This window comes from Lynx rufus, unplaced genomic scaffold (genome assembly GCF_022079265.1).
Source record: "Lynx rufus isolate CCGP_SWC_20201006 ecotype Redwood Valley unplaced genomic scaffold, mLynRuf1.p SCAF_13, whole genome shotgun sequence".
Taxonomy (NCBI): Eukaryota; Metazoa; Chordata; class Mammalia; order Carnivora; family Felidae; genus Lynx; species Lynx rufus.
Window position 1 is genome coordinate 24,634,386 of NW_025814827.1, and position 20,298 is coordinate 24,654,683.

The following is a 20,298-nucleotide window of genomic DNA, read 5'->3' on the forward strand; positions in this document are numbered from 1 at the left end:
TCCTAAGAGCCCTAAAGGTTGATTAAGGAGACAAACATTTTTAAAAGATACCTCTAATCCTCACAGCTAACATTTGTGAAACTGAGAACAGGATATTTTAAATTATTCAAGTCAATTTCAGTTTTTATTCTATAAAGAAACATTTCTGATCATTAAACTGATGATGTTAGACTTTAAAATCAGCTTTGTGGAGGTATAATTTACACAGAAGAAAATTCGCCCATTTTAAGTGTACAGTTTAATGAATTTTGACAAGTATAGATGCTCATCTATCACAAAAACAGGATAGAATCAGTAAGACTGATTTCACTTATAGGCTTTAAGTTTTTGAAGTGTTCCCTTTTAAAGTTTTGGAAATTACAAGGCAATGTTCTAAAAATACATTATATACCTGCCATTACTCATTTTACACAGTAGCTGGAACTTTAAGAACATTCAGTATTAAAATCTTAAACACATACATACCTACTCTTTTTTCTAAAAGGTTTCCTTGTTGTGCCAACTTGATCGCATGTATGTAGCCAAAGGAAGCATCATATCCAAGCATTTCACAATATATAAGTCTCACCATACACTCTTTCATCATTCTCTGAAAAGCAAATATCCAGTAACTGCATAAACAAATAGAATGTTTTGGGTTTTTTTCATTATGTTGCAATCATTTCACAGAGGAATCCTTTAATCCTAGCACTGAAGAAATAACATACACATATATAATAAATTAATAACCTGAAGTCAAACTTTATAAATTAAAGTTGCTTCAAAACTTAGCTTACCAACAGTACTGATTTTAGTAAAATTATTTCAACATTTTGTTAGTGGCAACATCAAACAATAAATCAACTGTATCTATTTCTAATTCTAGGTGTACCTGTGAAAAATTTAGTTATAATGGGAGACACCTGGTCCTCAGACAAAATTTCACCCATAGTAATATGACTTGGCTTCTAGAACAGAGCACATCATTTTAATACACTTTGTCAAATGAAGACATCCATAAAATTCCCATAAGTTGGTAATAATTTGTAAAGAAAATAATTTTCATATTTGAAAATCAAATTGCACCTGAACTTTTTCAGAATTATTTTGCTGTACATAATATGCAACAGTTTGTTTTATAGGCATTGTTTTCTTCTTTTTTTTAATGTTTGTTTACTTTTTGAGAGAGGGGGAGAGAGAGAGAGAGAGAGAGAGAGAGAGCAAGCGGGGTAAGCACAGACAGAGAGGGAGACACAGAATCCGAAGCTGGCTCCAGACTCCCAGCTGTCAGCAGAGTCCGATGTGGGGCTCAAACCCATGGACCATGAGATCATGACCTGAGCTGAAGTCAGCCGCTCAACCGACTGAGTCACCCAGGCGCCCGTAAAGGCATTCTTTCCAAACAATTCTCAACTAGGAACTGAAGGGTATGATATCATTAATGGTATAGCATTTCTAATTATTTAATTTTTTAACTGGGTCTTTCAATATTTACAACACAAGCTAAAAAGCTGTTTTATAATATAATAATTTTTGCATTCTCAATATTTATAGCAAATTTTAATCATAAATAAAAAGTAGAAATAAAATGTGTTTCAAAATAAACTCACAGACTATTTTAATACCTAAAAATCTTATTAGGTAAATACCCATTTATCTTATTAGGGTTGGTATATTACAAGGTTATTAAGTCACAAAATACTTAGAAAACAGTAACATATTTTAAGGTAAGGACATTAATATTCAATATTTCATTCATATTTTATATATGAATATTGTATTTATATATTTAAATATGAAGAGCTTTATTTATTTTATTTTATTTTATTTTATTTTTAATGAAGAGTTTTAAAAGAAACCATGGGAAAATCCTTGGAGAATAAGATTTAATTCAGGTCACTTGTGTTTAAGTAATAAAAGTCAAATTTATTAGTGTATTAAGACTACTAAACACTGAAAAAATAAGCTTAAAAGATACTGTAAGTTCCTTTCAAAGGCTTCCACATCAATTAGGAGTGGAAGTGTTCATCTAATCCATTAAGTATCATCCCTGGTTTTGTAACATTTTATTTCAGTCTTTCAAAGGTCATCATGAGCTCTATTTAATTAAAATTGTATTGCATACCTTATTATTCTCTTAGTTTTGGAGAAGAAAATCCATTCCTCAATACAGAATTTTTTTTTTTTTTTTTTTTTACAATTTCTCTACACAGAGCATCTCAGGGACAGACTACAAAACATGCCCAGAGCTGGACGGCCATAATTACTATAAAATCTTCCTTCAAAAGTTTGGCTCCCTAACTTCTACCTATTTATCTTATTTCTGTGCATACCAGGTGTGCCAATTACAGAAAATGGAAATCAAACAAAGTAAAAGGAGAGAAACCGTTCCTGCTTAACATTTCTATCAAGTATCACGAATAAAAATCACAATGACTTCTTACATATACACACATAAAGATCTATACACCCACATATATACATTTACACACATAAATACATCAGATTAATGTGCTTTGAGTTTCATTTGTCCACATATTACCATGACCATAAAAGGAAATACATATATTCTCTTAGACTTTAAAGTGTTATTCATGTACGTGATCATATGTTCATGCAAAATATCACCCCAATATTTTTATTAGAAGAGAAGGATACTCCCACAGTGACTTACACACAGAAAGCACTCACTAAATATTTGCTGAATAATGTTACCTGGAAAAAATCTCATTATATGAAACCGCATGGAAGTTAAAAGAAAACAAAACAAAACAAAACAAAACCTATTAGGTCTTAATCTAACTATGTAGGGACAGAGACCTGAATATAGGGGCTACTCATTACTAGCTGCTGAATGAATGCTGTTTGAAAAATCAAAGCATATGGAACTGAAGTTTTAAAAAAGACTGGAATCTGATTTAGCTGTCATGCAATATACTGTTTCATAGCAAGAAAGCCATTTTTCTACTTTGTTCACCTATATTCCAAGATGTATAATAGTAAAATGAGAGATCTATAATATACCAACTAAGAACTGAAAATATTACTTTAAATGATATATGGTAACCTTTTCTCAGTGTACAACATTAACACATTAAGATCAGCACTGGGGTCCATGAGTATTGCCACATTTATGTAATTACCATCATGTTGGCATTGAACTGGCATCCATCAAGCAAGTCTTACTCAGGTGCAGACAGTCAATAATAAAAAGTTCAAGCTAATGTCTGACTTGCTACCATCCCATAACCGATTGTGACTATGATAAATTACATTTTAGCAACTTACCAATGAGATGCCACAGTAGGGTCCACAGTGGACCAGGTTTCAAATATAAAATATGCTGGTACCGACTATGCAAACTTACCAGTGTTGTAGTAGGAGCAGAAACAGTTGCTTTCAGATTACTCAGTTCCTGCTGGATTAGTTTCTCTTCCTCCTGAAAAAGTGGAAGTATTTAAACGCATGAATAACTGGCTTTTTAAGCTGTAACAATATTTTTTAAAGGAAAAATATAATTTATAATACTTGCAATAAAAAATAAACATTATTTTAAAGTACAATTACATGTGCTTAAAATTTGCCTACAGGCATTTCTCCAAACCTTGGAATCATTCCTAGAAAGAATAATCCACCATCTCTCTTTCCTTCACTTAATTACTGTCTCCTTAAGGACAGTTTAGCAAAAAAAGTTTGGTTTGGTTTGGTTTTAATTAAAGTTAGAGAGAAAGAATAAAAGAAAATTTTCATGTACTGGCCCAAGATAAGGTTCTCACGCCTTCCCTTTAAAAGTAAAAAGTCTTGGGGTGCCTGGATGGCTCAGTCAGTGGAGCATGCAACTCTTGGTCTTGGAGTTCTGAGTTCGAGCCCCACGGTGAGTGTAGAGATAACTTAAAAATTAAAAATCTTGGGGCACCTGGGTGACTCAGTCAGTTGAGTGTCCAACTCTTGATTTCATCTCAGGTCATGGTCTCAGGGGTCATGGGATCGAGCCCCATGTCAGGCTCCATGCTGAGCTTGGAGCCTGCTTAAGATTCTCTCTCTCTCCCTCTACCCCCTTCCCCTGCTAACTCTCTGTCTAAAATAAGAAAAAAATATATGCTTAAAATAAATAAATAAATAAGTAATCTTAGTAAATAAATAAAAGTCAGTCTTCATAGAATCGAGAAATAGGGTAAGAAGGCAGAAACAGAAATTGGTCTTTTTCCCCTAAAATATCCTTCCCTATTCTTTTCTCCTTATTCCTCACATCCTTTCCCTCACTTCCCATCTCTCTCTCACACACAATAAATGCACCAATGTGATCATTTCTACTGTCTGCACTGTATTTCATCTCCTTAGCACACTTGAGTATCAGCCCCATTTTTGGCTAATATACCACTATCTTTAAATCACACAATGAATTAGTAGCTATCCATTAGATGGTTAATCAAGAACTACTAGTGAAGTACTGCCACATTAAGAGATTAACTTAAGCTTGAGATTAACTCAGTTTGCCCTTAGTGCTTATGAACAGTTTCAAACTGCAATTTAAGACCTAAAATAGGGGTGCTTGGGTGGCTCAGCTGGTTAAGCGTCCAACTCTTGATTTTGCCTCAGGTCATGATCTCAGTTAGTTCATGAAATCGAGCCCCACGTCAGGCTCCGTGCAAAGCACAGAGCCTGCTTGGGATTCTCTTTCTCCCTCTCTCTCTCTCCCCTCTCCCACCTGTGTGCTCTCTCTCTTTCAAAATAAATAAATAAACTTTAGAAAATAAAATATTTTTTTAGATTTCACTTAGAATCTCACAGAAATTAGTAAAAGACAAAATGTTAGGGGCGCCTGGGTGGCGCAGTCGGTTAAGCGTCCGACTTCAGCCAGGTCACGATCTCGCGGTCCGTGAGTTCGAGCCCCGAGTTGGGCTCTGTGCTGACTGCTCAGAGCCTGGAGCCTGTTTCCGATTCTGTGTCTCCCTCTCTCTCTGCCCCTCCCCCATTCATGCTCTGTCTCTCTCTGTCCCAAAAATAAAATAAACATTGAAAAAAAAAAATTAAAAAAAAAAAAAAAGACAAAATGTTAAAACAATAATAAGTCCATAAATAATGATTTCTGAATGTGAAGCAGAAATACAGCATCCAGTAGAGTATCATCTAGTTCGGTTTAACAGAATGTTTTAAATCCTCAGAGCGCTTTGAAGAAAATCTTTCTGTCTTCGTCATTTCCTCTCCCCTAGCACTTATACGTCATTGTATATTGCTTATACTTGTCTTTTTTTTAATTTTTTAAATTTATTTTGAGAGAGATAGACCACGTACGCGCAAGCACACAAGCGTGCGCAAGGGTGAGGGAGGGGCAGAGAGAGAGGGAGAGAGAGAATCCCAAGCAGGCTCCAGGCTGTCTGATGCTTAACCAACTGAGCCACCCAGGCACCCCTTATTTCTATTTATCTTAAGCCCCAAATGAATGATCAATTCCTTGGGGAAAAGAAAATCTGTTTTACTCTTTTTCCTCAATGTCTAACACATAACCTCTCCCACAAATATCTTTTGAACAAATTACAGCATAATACACAATCTTTTTTAAATATATAAATTCCTTGAAACTTGCAATCCGTATCTAACACAATCCGTTCGACTACCAAAAGTCTGTGGAAACTTAATACCTTCTATTATAACTGCTCATTTTCAAAGCCCAACTGAGGCTGAGACAATAAATTTGACACTGAGAGAGAATCATGCTTTTTCTCTGCCCACCCCGTAGGTCTAATCTAAGAACCTCAAGCTCCCCAAAAATATTCAACGACCGGTTCAGATGGCAGGGGCTGTTCCCGAGTGTGACGTCCAGCAGTTGAAATAACTGGAGGAAAGAACCTGTAAAGAAACTTTGTAGAAGGTAAATAATGTTGACACTTCCATCGTACTTGGTATTTTCACTCGCTTGATGTCTCATTTAATTCTCGAAACAACCTATGAAATACGTATTGGTACTTTTCCACTTCAACGTTCGGGAAACACATGGAGTCTCAAAGATTAAAGAGATCTGCTCCAGGTTAATAATGACTCAGTGTGAGGATCCACTGTGGAAACTCGGCCTCCCCGCTGTCAGTCCCGGAAGGAAAATCACGCTTCTAGACAGACGCAGGGACGGACTGATACAAGCAGTCCATAAGCCCCGCCGGAGGGCCAGCCCTGAGGGCTCCAGCCCGACTAGGGCCTCCCAGTGCCGGGGCCTCCCCCGGCTCCCCTGACCTCCCGGCCCGGCAAGTACGTACGTGCTTGGAGGTTAGCGCGGTGATGCCGCGGACGAGGTTGCCCAGCCGCGAGGAGAAGGACGCCTTGACTCCCGCTGGCCCGCCAACCGACTGGTTCTGCAAGAAGAGACCCGGCAGCGCCGTCAGCGTCTTCTCCACTATGTCGCTCATCGCCGCCGCCGCCGCCACCAGCCGCGATCTGGTTGCCGCCCGGCTTCATGCCCGGCCCCTGCCCAGCCTCCGGCCCGGCCTCCGTAGACACTTCCTGTTTGTTTGAAAAAGAAATCTTTATTCGCGTCCAGAATGGACAAGTACAGTGTCGTTCCCGACTGAGGCCGCCGGAGGGCGCGACAGTCCGCTGGGAGAAGCGGCTCTCCCAACTTGCGCGAGGAGGGTGAAGTCCTGGGGAGGAATTGAAGGACCGGATGGTCCGGTTTCGATGGCAACCCCGGGGTCTCACCCTTGGGTCCTTTTGAGGTAGCCGCTGGGGCTGGTCCACCTCACGCTTCATCCTGCAAGGTCTCCCTTTTCCCTTTAGCTGCCTCCCCGCCGCGCGAGACCGCGTCGGGAGGTGCACATTCCTTTCCCCCATTCGGCCTGCGCTTCCCCTCTGCGGGACCGCGGGCAGTAGGCCCACCTCCCTGCACCGAAGCCGGATCGCCGGGACGGCGCGGGCTCCGGCCCTGACAGTGCTGGTGGTGTCGAATGACAAGCCACTGTCCTGCGCATTCCTTCCGCCGGGGTGGGCGCCGCGGCGCCGGGGTCTCGCGGTCACTGCCGCTTCCCTTTCACCCCTCTTCACCGCGGATGTGGGAAGACAGCCGGGGAGGGCTGGTGGTCGCGCGGCCACCCCCGCCTCCGACCGAGTCCAACTCCGCAGTCCCAGCTGGAAGGTCTCTCTCCTGGAGCGGCCTCCCCTGGCCGGACAGACAAGGATGAGTGTTCCTGCCCTACCCTGTCACAACCTTCCGTTCATTTTCATTTGACAATTCATCACGGTTCTTACTACATAAATATCTCCGCGTGGAGCGGGTATTTTAGCTATTGACGTTACCCCAGTTTCTACCTAGAGCACAATCTAGTACGGTGGTTCTCAAAATGTGCTCTGGTGTCTTCTGAGGGTCTCTGACCCCCTTCCAAGAGATCCACGAAGTCAAACTGTATGCCTAATATTATTTAAAAGTTGTTTGCTGTTTTAGCTCTCATCCTCTAGGGAGTATACAGAGAAGTTTTCAAGAGGATAGTTGACTTAAAAGCTGTTGACTGGTGAAATGTGTGCTTGAGTACTCCTCTGTTTTCTAGAATCTTCTAAGGTGTAGGGTATAAATATGTGCGTTTTCAGAGATTAACTCAGTTTGTCCTTAGTGCATCTAGTGTGTTGTTACAAGCTATCGTCCTTTATACTTAATTTCTGTAACCTCATCAATCGTCCTATAAATGGCTTTTTGAAACCCTAAATTGTCCTTGTACCTATGTGGAAACACAAGAAAAAAAGTTTATTTTGTCAAGGAGCCTGGGTGGCTCAGTTGGTTGAGCACCAGACTCTTGATTTTTGGCTCAGGTCATGATCCCAGGGTAGTGGGTTGAAACCCCATGTCAGGCTCTGCTCTGAGTGGGGCGCCTAATTAAGATTCTCTCCCTCTGCCCCTCTTCCCTGCTCTCTAACTCAAAAAAAAAAAAAAAAAAAAAAAAAAAAAGTTCATTTTGGAGACTTTTTTTGCAATAGTTTTTAATTTATTGAAAAATAAATGTTTAAATTTTATTTAAAACTTATTCTTTGAGAATTTAATATTCTAAATTAAAATTTTTTTTATACCCTTTTTTTACTTTAGGTTCTCTCATTGGCTTACAAAAGGGAGATTAGAAGACTTGCTTTTTCAACCTTCCCACATCTAAAGATGCTGAAAAAGATGATACTGACATCAATATAAAAGCATTCTCTGACTCAGGTAAAGGGAAGAATCTGGGTGAAACTGTAAATAAGAAAAGAAAAGGCAAAATTGAATATTTCAAACTTGGTAGGCTCTTTAAAAGACCAGGAGTTTTTGTTACCACTTTTCAAACCAGAAATGAAAAACCCCTGACGCATCTTACAGGTTAAATTATTGTATTGCATTGGCTGAAAAGGTGCATGTAGTAACTGAGAAACTAAGAAAGCCTGTACATTACTGAGGAAGTGCCTGCTAGGTGAAAAATAAGTCAAAGAAATCATGGCCAAGCTACTTTCCAAAAATGCAGTAGCTCACCAAATTAGAACTTGAGCTGCAAACATCAAGTCTGAGGTAACATCTCATCTGCAGAACTGTAGTGCCTTTCAGATGAGCAAAAATTATAGAATTATAGATGTAGCTAGACTTGTTGCTTTGCGTGTATATATCCAGTGTCAGCACCAACTAACACTTGAAGATCTTTTATATGAATGCTTAGCAGCAAACAGAAGTGGTGCTAAAATAGAGCATTGACTCATTTTTAAAATCTCATAGTTTATCCTGGAACAACTGTGCTGATATTTGCACTAATAGTATAAAAATAGTACTGGGCAAAACTGCTGGCGCCTTGGTGCAAATCAAGGCAGAGGCTCCAAACTGTCCTCTTCACCACCACATGCTCACAATGGGGGATGAGGGGCAGCCAGTTTACCTCAGACTATCTTTAATGAAGCAGAAAGAGTTCTTAATTTTATTAAAGCTCGACCTTTTAGTACATTTCTTTTAAATATTGTATGTGACATTTGGGTGAGCTCATGCCCCACTTCTCGTGAGCTCCAGCCCCGCTTTGGGTAAAAACAGGAGCCTCAGGGGAGTCCCAATTCTCTCTCTCCTTCCCTCTCTGCCCCTCACTCACTTGCATCCTCTCTCTCTCTCTCTAAAATATATATGTGTGTGTGTGTGTGTATTGTGTGTGACAAAATTAGAAGTGCACATAAAACAGTTCTGATGCACAGCCACAGTTTCTCAAGGAAAAGCACTTGCGCACTTATTTGACTTGAAAGCTGAATCAGCCACTTTTCCTCACGTACTGACAAACAATGGTTTTCTTGCAAATGAACAGCAAGTCTGTAAGTTCAAAGAAAATAACGGAATTTGTTGCCACTGATAAAATTCAAGCTTTCACCTGAAAATTAGAATTTTGAAAACTGTGTTTCTGTACCAGGAGTTTGTTAATTTCCCAATATGCAAGAACTGCTCTGATAAGATTGGTGGTGATATTAATGAATGTTATTTTTTGATCATGTATAATTAAATGTGTTAAGATTTGGAAGATCTCGGGGCGCCTGGGTGGCGTAGTCGGTTAAGCGTCCGACTTCAGCCAGGTCACGATCTCGCGGTCCGTGAGTTCGAGCCCTGCGTCAGGCTCTGGGCTGATGGCTCAGAGCCTGGAGCCTGTTTCCGATTCTGTGTCTCCCTTTCTCTCTGCCCCTCCCCCGTTCATGCTCTGTCTCTCTCTGTCCCAAAAATAAATAAACGTTGAAAAAAAAATTAAAAAAAAAAAAAGATTTGGAAGATCTGTTTAACTTAACCAATATCTTCTAAATGATCAATGCGTGATGTTATAAAATTATGAATCTATTTAAAGTGCATATATCCCAATGATTTTAATGTAGCCCAGTGAGAAAAGTTCACTGATAACGTTTTCAAATTCCACAATTGTAACAAACCTTTAAGAAACTACTTCTTGTTGAGTTTTGGTGTTGTGCTAAAGAATAATATCCACAATTATTTGAAAAGGCTATTTAAAAACTCTCTTTTGGGGCACTTGGGTGGCTCAGTCGGGTGAGCATCTGGCTCTTGATTTTGGCTCAGGTCCCAATGACAGAGTTGTAGGATCAAGCCCTGTGTTGGACTCCACACTGAGCGTGGAGCCTACTTGAGAGTCTCTCTCTCTCTCTCTCTCTCTCTCTCTCTCTCTCTCTCTCTCCCCCTCTCTCTCTCCCCCCCCTTTTGTTTCTCTCCCCCCTCATGTACTCTGTCTAAAATAAAATTAAAATTAAAAAACAAATTTAATACTCTTTTTTCCCCAAGCCACATATTTGTGTGAGACCAGATTTTCTTCATAAACATCAAACAAAATAACAACATGTTGCAGGCTGACAGTCGCTCCCAAGAATACATATACATCCTAATCCTCAGAACTGGTAAATGTTATATAGTGAAACGTGTGCAGGCATGATTAGGTTAAAGATCTTGAGATAAAGAGATTACCCTGGATTATCCCAGTGAGGCCTAAATGCCTTCACAAATGTCTTATCAGAGAGAAGCACAGGAAGATTATAATTCCAGCACGTACAAAAGAGCAGTTGAAGCAAAGATAGGGGAAGAGATTGGAAAGAAGCAGCCTTAAATTAAGGAATGCTAGCAACCACCAGCATCTGCCAGAGGCAAGGAGAGAATTTTCCTCTAGAGCCTCCAGAGGGAGCACTTCCCTGCCCACACCTTGATTTCGGTCCAGTGAAACTGATGTTGAACTTCTGGCTCCAGAACTGTAAAAGAATTACATTTCTGTTGTTTTGAGCAGCTGGATTTGTGGTAATTTATTAGAACAGCCCCAGGAAATGAATACAAACCCTGAAACAGCAGATTAAATAAAGAACCCGGCATGAGAATCCAGCTGTTTTATGTTAAGCCTGACAGTAAAGAGATTTGCAAAATTGTGAAACAGTGCCACTCCTGTCACTAATTTTTGTTGTTGTTGTTGTTTTGAATATATAGATGTTTGTCTTCTTAAAACATGTTTTTAACATATAATGGGTCCATTTTTTGCTAAAACTAATAGCTTAAAATTTTGTTTTACCTTTTAATTTAGTAAATATCTATAGATATAACCCATATAAACAAAAGCTTTTGGAGGTCCTTGACAACTTTCAAGCATGTTAAGAGGTCCTAAGATAAAAAATTTTGAAAACTCCCTAGTACACGGTAGGTACTCAATTATTCTGAAGTAATTATTATATTTATTATTCAGTCACATCAATTGATATAGGAGTGTAGGCCAATGAACAGCAAAAGAGTTTAGGGGTAGGATGAATGGTTGTAAGAGAAGAAGACAGAAGAATCCTTAGAAAAGAGAAAAATTTGATAAAAAGGCAAAATTATCTCCTACTGACCGGATTCTGAAGGAAAAGTTGCTGGAGCAACTTCCAGAGCTTTCTACCCAGTGTGTGACCCAGGCACAAAGATCATTGAATCGCCACCAATTCCTACCATTCCTTCTCTAGGTTCCACCTTGAAAAGCTAAAAATTTACAACAGAGGTGAGAAACAAACATCAAAAGCCTGGAAGTGAAATTCCTGTTAGGAAAAGCTGTAGAAGTATATAGCAGGACTTAAGATTTAGAATTATATGATGTGGGAATTGGAAGAAACTTTGGATGTCATCCACACATCCAATCACCTAATATTACAGAAAAGGATACTGATACTTAGGCTGTGGAAGCCACTTGGCCAAAGTCACACAACCCTAGAGGTAGAATTGAAATTGCAGCCCTAAATACGGACTTTGAGCTTGGAGCATGTTGCCCATACTTTCATGGCATTCACAGTGAAGAGGTCGCCTGTGGCTTCCTACTCTGAGACCCTGGCTCCAAGTCCTGCCATGAAATGAAAGGGGTATGGATGTTCTCTTTTAAACATGTAATTTTAGACTGTCCATTTTTTCTGTAAATATGGGCTCTTTCTCCTTTTCCTATCTCTACCTCTGTCCCAGGTAATTTCACTCAGAATGACAGGGACCGAACCTGTTAAATTAAACCCTCTAGAACTGGATTTCCTCTGTCTCTCCTTTTAGTCAGGGAGGAAGGTGGCTGTCATTGAGCTGAAAATAGGGCCGATAGGTGACTCAGTACATTTTAAGGAGGTACAGTGGTCCTAAGACTGCAGTGGGGCAAACTAGCTTATGCCTCACAAGAATATCAGCAGCCCCACCACAAACTTTCCAAGCAGGACTATCTCACCTGGAAATATATGGAGATGTGTGAAAGAGTAATAAATGTGGTGGTTTTTTGTTTTTTGAAGGGGTAATAAAAATTTTTCTTCTGCATTTCTTCAGCTTCCTTTTTAAAAACTTTTATTTTGAGAAAAAAAAATTCAAAAAAAAAAAAAAAAACGGGGGCGCCTGGGTAGCTCAGTCGGTTAAGCGTCCGATTTCGACTCAGGTCACGATCTCGCGGTCGGTGAGTTTGAGCCCCACGTCGGGCTCTGGGCTGATGGCTCGGAGCCTGGAGCCTGCTTCCGATTCTGTGTCTCCCTCTCTCTCTGCCCGCCCCCCCCCCCCCCCGCGTTCATGCTCTGTCTCTCTCTGTCTCAAAAAAAATAAACGTTAAAAAATTTAAAAAAAAACTTTTATTTTGAATAGACATTAAATTCCCTCCATTCAAAACTCAAAATGTACAAAACGTTATGCTGAGCAAAATCTTTTGCCCCTCCCATCCCCCAGCTGCCCCCTTCCCTAGAAACAACTGTTACCATCTATTTCTTCAGAAATATTTGATATATAAATATTAGCTTTCACTTTAAAAGCCTTAGATTCCACCCCATACCCACAGAGAATTCAACCCACTTCTTCTCAAGATGCATCTCTAGGGAATCATTCTTTCGGGTAACATTTTCCCAAAAATTTCTGCCTTCATTTGATGGCACTATTCAAGACAAACAACAGTTATTCATGCTCACTTACTGCAAGGTTGTCATGCTGTCCTGGGAATGAGCCTGGGAACCACGTGAAAGGGGAGTTACAAGGACAGACAAATATCCTTGCCTCCAAGGATCTCACCTGTACAAGACTCTCCCCTAGGTTCCCAGGCATGTATCCTATTCCCAACCCCAACTTCTAAACTCCATTTAGCTTTCTTCATCCCTTTGCTCTTGAGTTTAACATTTGGTATTGTTTTTCCTGAAAAGCCCTTGTCAGCTCTCCCAATAATTCTGATTTCCCACTCTAGCTAAATTGCCTCCATTTACCCCTAATAACATGGTTAATTCACCCCCATTTGCTCCATTTCCCCTGCCACCATTTCTGTCCTGGATTATTATAAAACTCTTCTAATTAATCACCCACTATCACCGATTTCTTCTCCTTTCAGCCAACCTTTTAGAGCTTTCTGTCTCAGAAATCTGATCATGTTTTTCTCAGTTCAGACTAGTCTGATGGGTAAACTGCAAACTCCTTACCAGGGGGATGTAGGCCTTGATAGCTTTCTCATTGCCCACCTCTCTAGCCTTTTCTCCTACTAGGCTTAGGTTAGCGTTTTTTGTTTTAGCGATATCAAGCAGCCAACAGTTCCCTGAATATGCCACACTTTTAACCCCTTTGTTTTTGCACATGCTGACTGCCTGGAATATCCTTCTGCTCTTAACTAGAAAATTTCTATTTTTCCTTTAAAACAGAACTCATGCAGTCACCTTCTCCATGAAGCCTTCCCTGCTCCATGTTTATACAACCTCTACTAAAATTGAATTGAAATGATCTATTTATATGTCTCTCTCCTCTGTTAGAACCAAACCCTCAGGAATAGGAGCATGTTTTTCTTATTCTTGATTCTAGCACAGAATCTATATTTGTTGTCATGGAAAGATTGATATGAGTGAAGAAAACAGGTTATAAAACATGTGTATGTGGCTTGAGTCTGTCTTTGTCAAAATACATATCAATCTCACATTTATCACAATTTGTAAATATGAAATTATTTACCAGATTTACTTAATGTCTTTCTCTCTCACTAGACTGAATGCTTCTTGAGACCAAGGATCAAGTGTTCACCGCCATTTGCCCAGCACCTGCCACAATGCCTGACACTTAGTAAGCACTCATTTTACATTTCATAAATGAAGAGTGTGTGGGAGGGAAGGGTAAGCATAGAAAAATATCTGGACACATAAATACCTAAATGTTAAAGGTGATTGCCTAGGATGGTCAAATTATGATTACTCTGTATGCTTTTCTTTATACTTTGTGCTATTTACTGAATTTTTAAAAATGATAACAATTTTATAATCATAAGGAAAATTAAAACCATTTTAGGAAGGAAACAAGGAACTAGGAACTCAGAGGTCCATTCAGGTCCCAACTGAACCTTCTCTGTCAGGGTAAATTAAGTGGGTTTGGGGCTGCCTGAGTAGCTCAGTTGGTTAGGCATCCAACTGTTGGTTTCGGCTCAGGTCATGATCTCACTGTTCGTGGGCTTGAGTTCCACATAGGGCTCTATGCTAGCAGTGCAGAGCCTGCTTGGAATTATCTCTCTCCCCCTTTCTCTCTGCCCTTCCCCTGCTTGCTGTCTGTCTCTTTCAACATAGAAAAATAAACATAAAAATTTTTTTTAAAAATTAAATAAAATAAGTGGGTTTGCCTCAGAGATAGAACTAATGGGAGCTTAAAGTGTCAGGGATTAAAGCAGGACCAGAGAAAGATTTATTAAGAAAAAAGGGTGCTGGGAGAACATCTGGTTATTTGTTCCCCACTACTGACAATGATCTGTGGGAATATAAAGAAGTACCCATTGATGACCATCTCTTAAAGTCTAAACAGTTCATTTGTCCCAGAATTTACCATTGTTTCTTAACTTATTAATAGATACTCATCGTAAAAGATATTCTGTGGCTAAATTAATTGGAAAATGCTGCATACTTGTACTCTACTCCACAGCCCTGCTCTTAGAGATGTGCAAGGTATCTTGGCATATTCATGACCCTGTGAAGTCCTATAATAAAGAATCCTATTTAATTTTATTTAACTCAACATTTCCCAAACATTTGTAAAATATGAAACAAGATTTGTTAGCGAACAACAATCTAGCATCTTATAGATAACTGCTTGATAAACACAATTTTATGTAACATAAAAATGGATTTCAGGGCAGGACTTCTCACATGATGAAGAAAGGAGATAAGCAAATCCTCTCTATGGAAAACAAGTATACAGCAAAATTATCAAAAATATCCATTCCAGTGTTTTAGAAATCACTCAGAAGCACACAACAAATTGAAAAGTATCAATTCATTAAAAAGTACCATACATCAAATAAGAATGGAGGGTTCTAGGTTGTTTTTCCCTGAGGCTACTCCTCCAGGCCCCTCTGCCCAGTAAGTTTGATTGGTACTGTGATCTATCCGGGTGGAGCAAGTCATGAAAACTTACACCTTCCTTGCTGGAGGGAACTCATTTAATTTGGAGACAAATGTGAAAAATCCAGTGGCATCTGCCAGCCTGAGGCTACAGTTCTGACTAGGGTAAGCAATGGATCAAAGACTAGCCAATAATATAAAAAAGAGACCAGGAAATCAACAGTCCTAGATAGTGGCTCTCCATCCATCACTGGCCAACCCAAGGCTGCGTGTACGCACAAAGTAGACACAAGGCCTGTTGGAAAGTAAAAGTCAGGCAGATGTGAAAACTGCCTAAAATGTGAAAGTTCCCTCCAAACCACACACATATCGAATAGCAAGGAATGGGAGTCTTACTGACTCTGGTTTGAGCACAACCTCTGATCAATCCTTGCCTGACCACCAAGCTGTGCAGATCCAGGATGACCCCTAAAAATCCAGAGATATCATGAACACACAAGGTGAGGGAGACATCCATAGGTTTAGTCCAGACAAGGCACTAAACAAACAAAGAAAAAAACAGCAACAACTATCACTAGGGGTAGAAATCAGAAACCAGATTTGCTACAGAATTTTATCTAATATGTCCAGCTTTCTTAGAGGCCTCAAATCCCGACTTCAAGTTATATTACAAAGCCGTAGTGATCAAAACAGTAGGGTACCGACACAAAAATAGGCACATAGATCAATGGAACCGAATAGAAAACCCAGAAATGAACCTACAACTACATGGTCAGTTAATCTTCAACAAAGTGGAAAAGAACATCCAATGGGAAAAAGACAGTCTCTTCAACAAATGGTGTTGGGAAAAACTGGACAGCAACATGCAAAAGAATGAAACTGGATCACTTTCTTACATCATACACAAAAATAAGCTCAAAATGGATTAAATACCTAAATATGAGACCTGAAACCATTAAAATCATAGAGGAGAACACAGGCAGCAACATTTTTGACATCAATAGTAGCAACTTCTTGCTAGCAACTTCTTCTTCATCAAAATAAAAACCTTCTGCACAGCAAAGAAAACAAAACATCAATAAAACTGAAAGGCAACCTATGGAACGGGAGAAGATATTTGCAAACGACATATCTGATAAAGGGTTAGTGTCCAAAATCTATAAAGAACTTCTAAAACTCAATACCCAAAAAATGAATAATCCAATTTAAAAATGGACAGGAGACCTGAATAAACATTTTTCCAAATAAGACATACAGATGGCCAATAGACACATGAAAAGATGCTCAACATCACTCATCAACAGGGAAATACAAACCAAAACTACAATGAGATATCACCTAACATCTGTCAGAATGGCCAAAATCAGGGTGCCTGAGTGCCTCATTGGTTAAATGTCCGACTTCAGCTCAGGTCAAGATCTCACAGTTCATGGGTTTGAGCCTCGTGTCTGGCTCTGGACTGACAGATCAGAACCTGGGGCCTGCTTCAGATTCTGTGTCTCCTTCTCTCTCTGACTCTCCCTCACTTGTGCTCTCTCTTTCTCTCTCTCAAAAATAAATAGATAAACTTAAAAAAAAATGCCTAAAATCAGCAACACAAGAAACAACAGGTGTTGGCAAGGATGTAAAGAAAGGGGAATGCTGGTGGGAAGGCAAACTGGTGCAGCCACTCTGGAAAATAGTATGGAGGTTCCTCCAAAAGTTACAAATAGAATCACCCTATGATCCAGCAATTGCACTACTAGGTATTTACCCAAAGAATACAAAAATACTAATACAAAGGGATACATGCGCCCCAATGTTTATAGCAGCATATCTACAATAGCCAAAATATGGAAACAGCCCAAGTGTCCATCAACTGATGAATAGATAAAGAAGATGTGGTACTTATATACAGTGGAATATTACTGAGCCATAATAAGAATGAAATCTTGCCATTTGCAATGACCTGAATGGAGCTAAAGAGTATTAGTATTATGCCAAGCAAAATAAGTCAGTCAGAGAGAAACAAATACTATATGATTTCAATCATAGGGGGAATTTAAGAAACAGAACAAACAAGGGGCACCTGGGTGACTGGTTAGGTGTCCAGCTTTGGCTCAGGTCATGATCTGGCAGTTTGTGAATTCAAGCCCCGTGTCAGGCTGTGTGCTGACAGCTTGGAGCCTGGAGCCTGCTTCAGATCCTCTGTCCCCTTCTCTGTCTGCCCCTCTCCTGCTCATGTTCACTAGCTCTTGCTCTCAAAAGTAAATAAACATTTTAAAATATTTGTTTAATAAGTTAAAAAAAAGAAATAAAACAAATGAGCAAAGAGAAAAAAGAGAGAGGCAAACCAAGAAACAGTCTCTTAACTATAGAGAATAAAATGATGGCTACCACAGGGGAGGTGAGTGGGGGGATGGCTGAAATAGGTGATGAGTATTAAGGAGTGCACTTATGATGAGCACCAGGTGTTGTATAGAAGTGTTGAATCACTAAATTGTATACCTGAAACTAATATTATATTGTATGTTAACTAACTGGAATTTAAATTAAAACTTAAAAAAAATTAAATGTCCGGCTTTCAACAACAAAATTATGAAGTTTCAAAGAAGCAGGAAAGATGACTTATATTCAGGGGAAAAAGGAGTTAATAGAAACTGTCTCTGAGTGGGCCTACATGTTGGATTTAGCAAAGATTTCAAAGCAGTTTTTATAAATATGTTCAAAGAACCCAAGGAAATCATGTTTAAATAATTAAAAGAATATATGACAACAGTGACTTAACAAATATATAATTCAATAAAAAGACATAATCTGTTTTTAAAAAGAGAACCAAATGTAAATTTTTTAATGTTTATTAACATTAAAGACATTAGAGACAGAGACATTAGAGACATTAGAGACAGAGACAGAATGAGCAGGGAAGGGACAGAGAGAAAGGGAGACACAGAATCCAAAGCAGGCTCCAGGCCCTGAGCTGTCAACACAGAGCCCGACACGGGACTCGAACTCAGGATCTGAACCAAGAGATTATGACCTGAGCCAAAGTCAGACACTTAATGGACTAAGCCACCCTGGCACCTGATTTTCTTTCTTTCTTTTTTTAATGTTTATTTATTTTGAGAGAGAGAGAGCACACAAGCAGGGGAGGGTCAGAGAGAGAAGGAAAGAGAGAATCCCAAGCAGGCTCCTTGCTATCAGCTCAGAGCCCAACCTGGGGCTCAATCCCACAAACTGTGAAATCATGACCTGAGCTGAAACTAAGAGTTGGTGTTTAACTGACTGAGCCACCCAAGTACCCCTATGGTCAATTGATTTTCAGTGAAGTATCCAAGATAGTTCAATGGAGAAAGGACAATCTTTTCAACAAATGATTCTGGTACAGTTTGATATCCATATGGAAAAAAAGTTAACTTAGACTTTTACATCACACCACCCCCCAAAAATTAACTCAAAAGGACTCTTAGACCTAAATGTAAATGTAATGTAGCCTTGGTGGTATAGTGGTGAGCATAGCTGCCTTCTAAATGTAAATGTAAAACTAAAAGTTCTAGAATAAAATATAGGATAAATTCTTCAAGACCTTAGGCTAGACAGAGTTCTTAAATATGATCTCAAAAGTGCAATCCACAAAAAATTGATAAACTGGACTTCATCAAAGTGACAACTTTTGGGCTTCAAAGAAAACTCTTAATAAGTTCAAAAGATAAGACATAGACTGAAAGAAAATATTTATAAGCTATATATCTGGTAAAGGAGTTGTATCCAAAATACACAGAGAACTCTTATAACTTAGTAATCAGAAGACTAACAATCCAATTTAAAAATGAGGAAATGCACATTTCACCAAAGAGAATACATGAACGGGTAACAAGTACTTGAAAAAACACTCAACATTATTAGTGACTAGGAGAATTCAAATTAAAACCACAAGAAGATACCATTACACACCCACTAGGGCCATAATCAAAGTATAGACAATACCAAGTGTTGAAGAAGATGTGGGAAACTCTTTATATATAGCTGGTGGGAATGTAAAATGGAAAAGCCACATTATAAAACAACTTGGTAGTTTTTTAAAAAGGTAAACAAATTTGCCATATGACCTAGAAACTCTACTAGGTATTTACCCAAGAGAAATGAAACTATATGTTCACACAAAGACTTGTACATAAATGTTCACAGCAGTTTGGTTTTTTGTTTGTTTTTTTAAGGTCTTTTCATTTTTGAGAGACAGAGAGAGACAGAGCATGAGCAGGGGAGGGACAGAGAGAAAGGGAGACACCGAATCCAAAGCAGGCTCCAGGCTTTGAGCTGTCAGCACAGAGCCCGATGCGGAGCTTGAACTCACAAACTGTAGATCATGACCTGACCTGAAGTTGGACCCTTAACCAACTGAGCCACCTACATGCCCCCATAGCAGTTTGTTTATTCATAATAACCAAAAGCTGGAAACAACGCAGATGTCCATCAACTGATGAATGGATAAACAAAACTAGTATGTCCGTATAATGGACTATTTTTCAGCTATAAAATGGAATGAAGCACTGATACATGCTACAACATGGATGAACCTTGATAACATTATGCCAACTGAAAGAAGCTTGTTATAAAGTGTACATTTATATGCTATGACCAGAAAAGGAAAATCTTCAGACAGAAATCAGATCAGTAGCTGCCCGAAATTGGAGGTGAAATTGAGGATTGGCTGCAAATACTTGTGAGGGAACTTCATGGGGTTTTGGAAGTGTTCTAAACCTAAACTGTAACAGTGATTGCATAGCACTGTAAATTTAATAAAAATCATTGGCTGTACACTTACAATGGGTGAATATGATATGTAGATTATATTTCAATAAAACTGTAAAATTGTTAAGTGAAGTTTAGAAATGCTTGTCTGTTATTGATTGACAGTTTCTACAGGATCTTTCTGGGACTTAGTGACCAGAGATGCATGCAAAAGTAGAAAGAGAAAGAATTTGTTTAGAAAACTTAATACATTGATGAGGGTCTATAGAGGGTTACCAGAGAAAAATTTCAAGAGAGAAGGCT

At 39.1% G+C, this 20,298-nt stretch overlaps 1 protein-coding gene and 1 long non-coding RNA gene across 3 annotated transcripts in view; one reads left to right on the forward strand and one right to left on the reverse strand.

Annotated features, from left to right (window-relative positions):
* The window catches only part of AP4E1 (adaptor related protein complex 4 subunit epsilon 1), a 65,991-nt gene extending 59,549 nt beyond the window's left edge, over window positions 1-6,442 (reverse strand). Inside the window, exons 1-3 of one of the 2 annotated variants that reach the window (XM_047075111.1) lie at window positions 6,231-6,442; window positions 3,347-3,418; window positions 466-589 (exon numbers count right to left, since the gene is read on the reverse strand). In XM_047075111.1, coding sequence (XP_046931067.1) covers window positions 466-589; window positions 3,347-3,418; window positions 6,231-6,380 — 346 coding nt within the window. In that variant the 5' untranslated portion in view covers window positions 6,381-6,442. Of the gene's footprint in view, window positions 1-465; window positions 590-3,346; window positions 3,419-6,230 lie in introns of those variants that run through there. The other variant, XM_047075112.1, reaches the window with a different exon arrangement.
* A 158-nt stretch (window positions 6,443-6,600) lies between these two features.
* LOC124508057 (uncharacterized) lies at window positions 6,601-20,070 on the forward strand. The gene is made up of 4 exons (XR_006961208.1): window positions 6,601-6,686; window positions 8,042-8,158; window positions 13,927-14,002; window positions 19,774-20,070. It is a non-coding gene; the product is annotated as an uncharacterized LOC124508057 (long non-coding RNA).
* The last annotated feature ends 228 nt before the right edge of the window (window positions 20,071-20,298 follow it).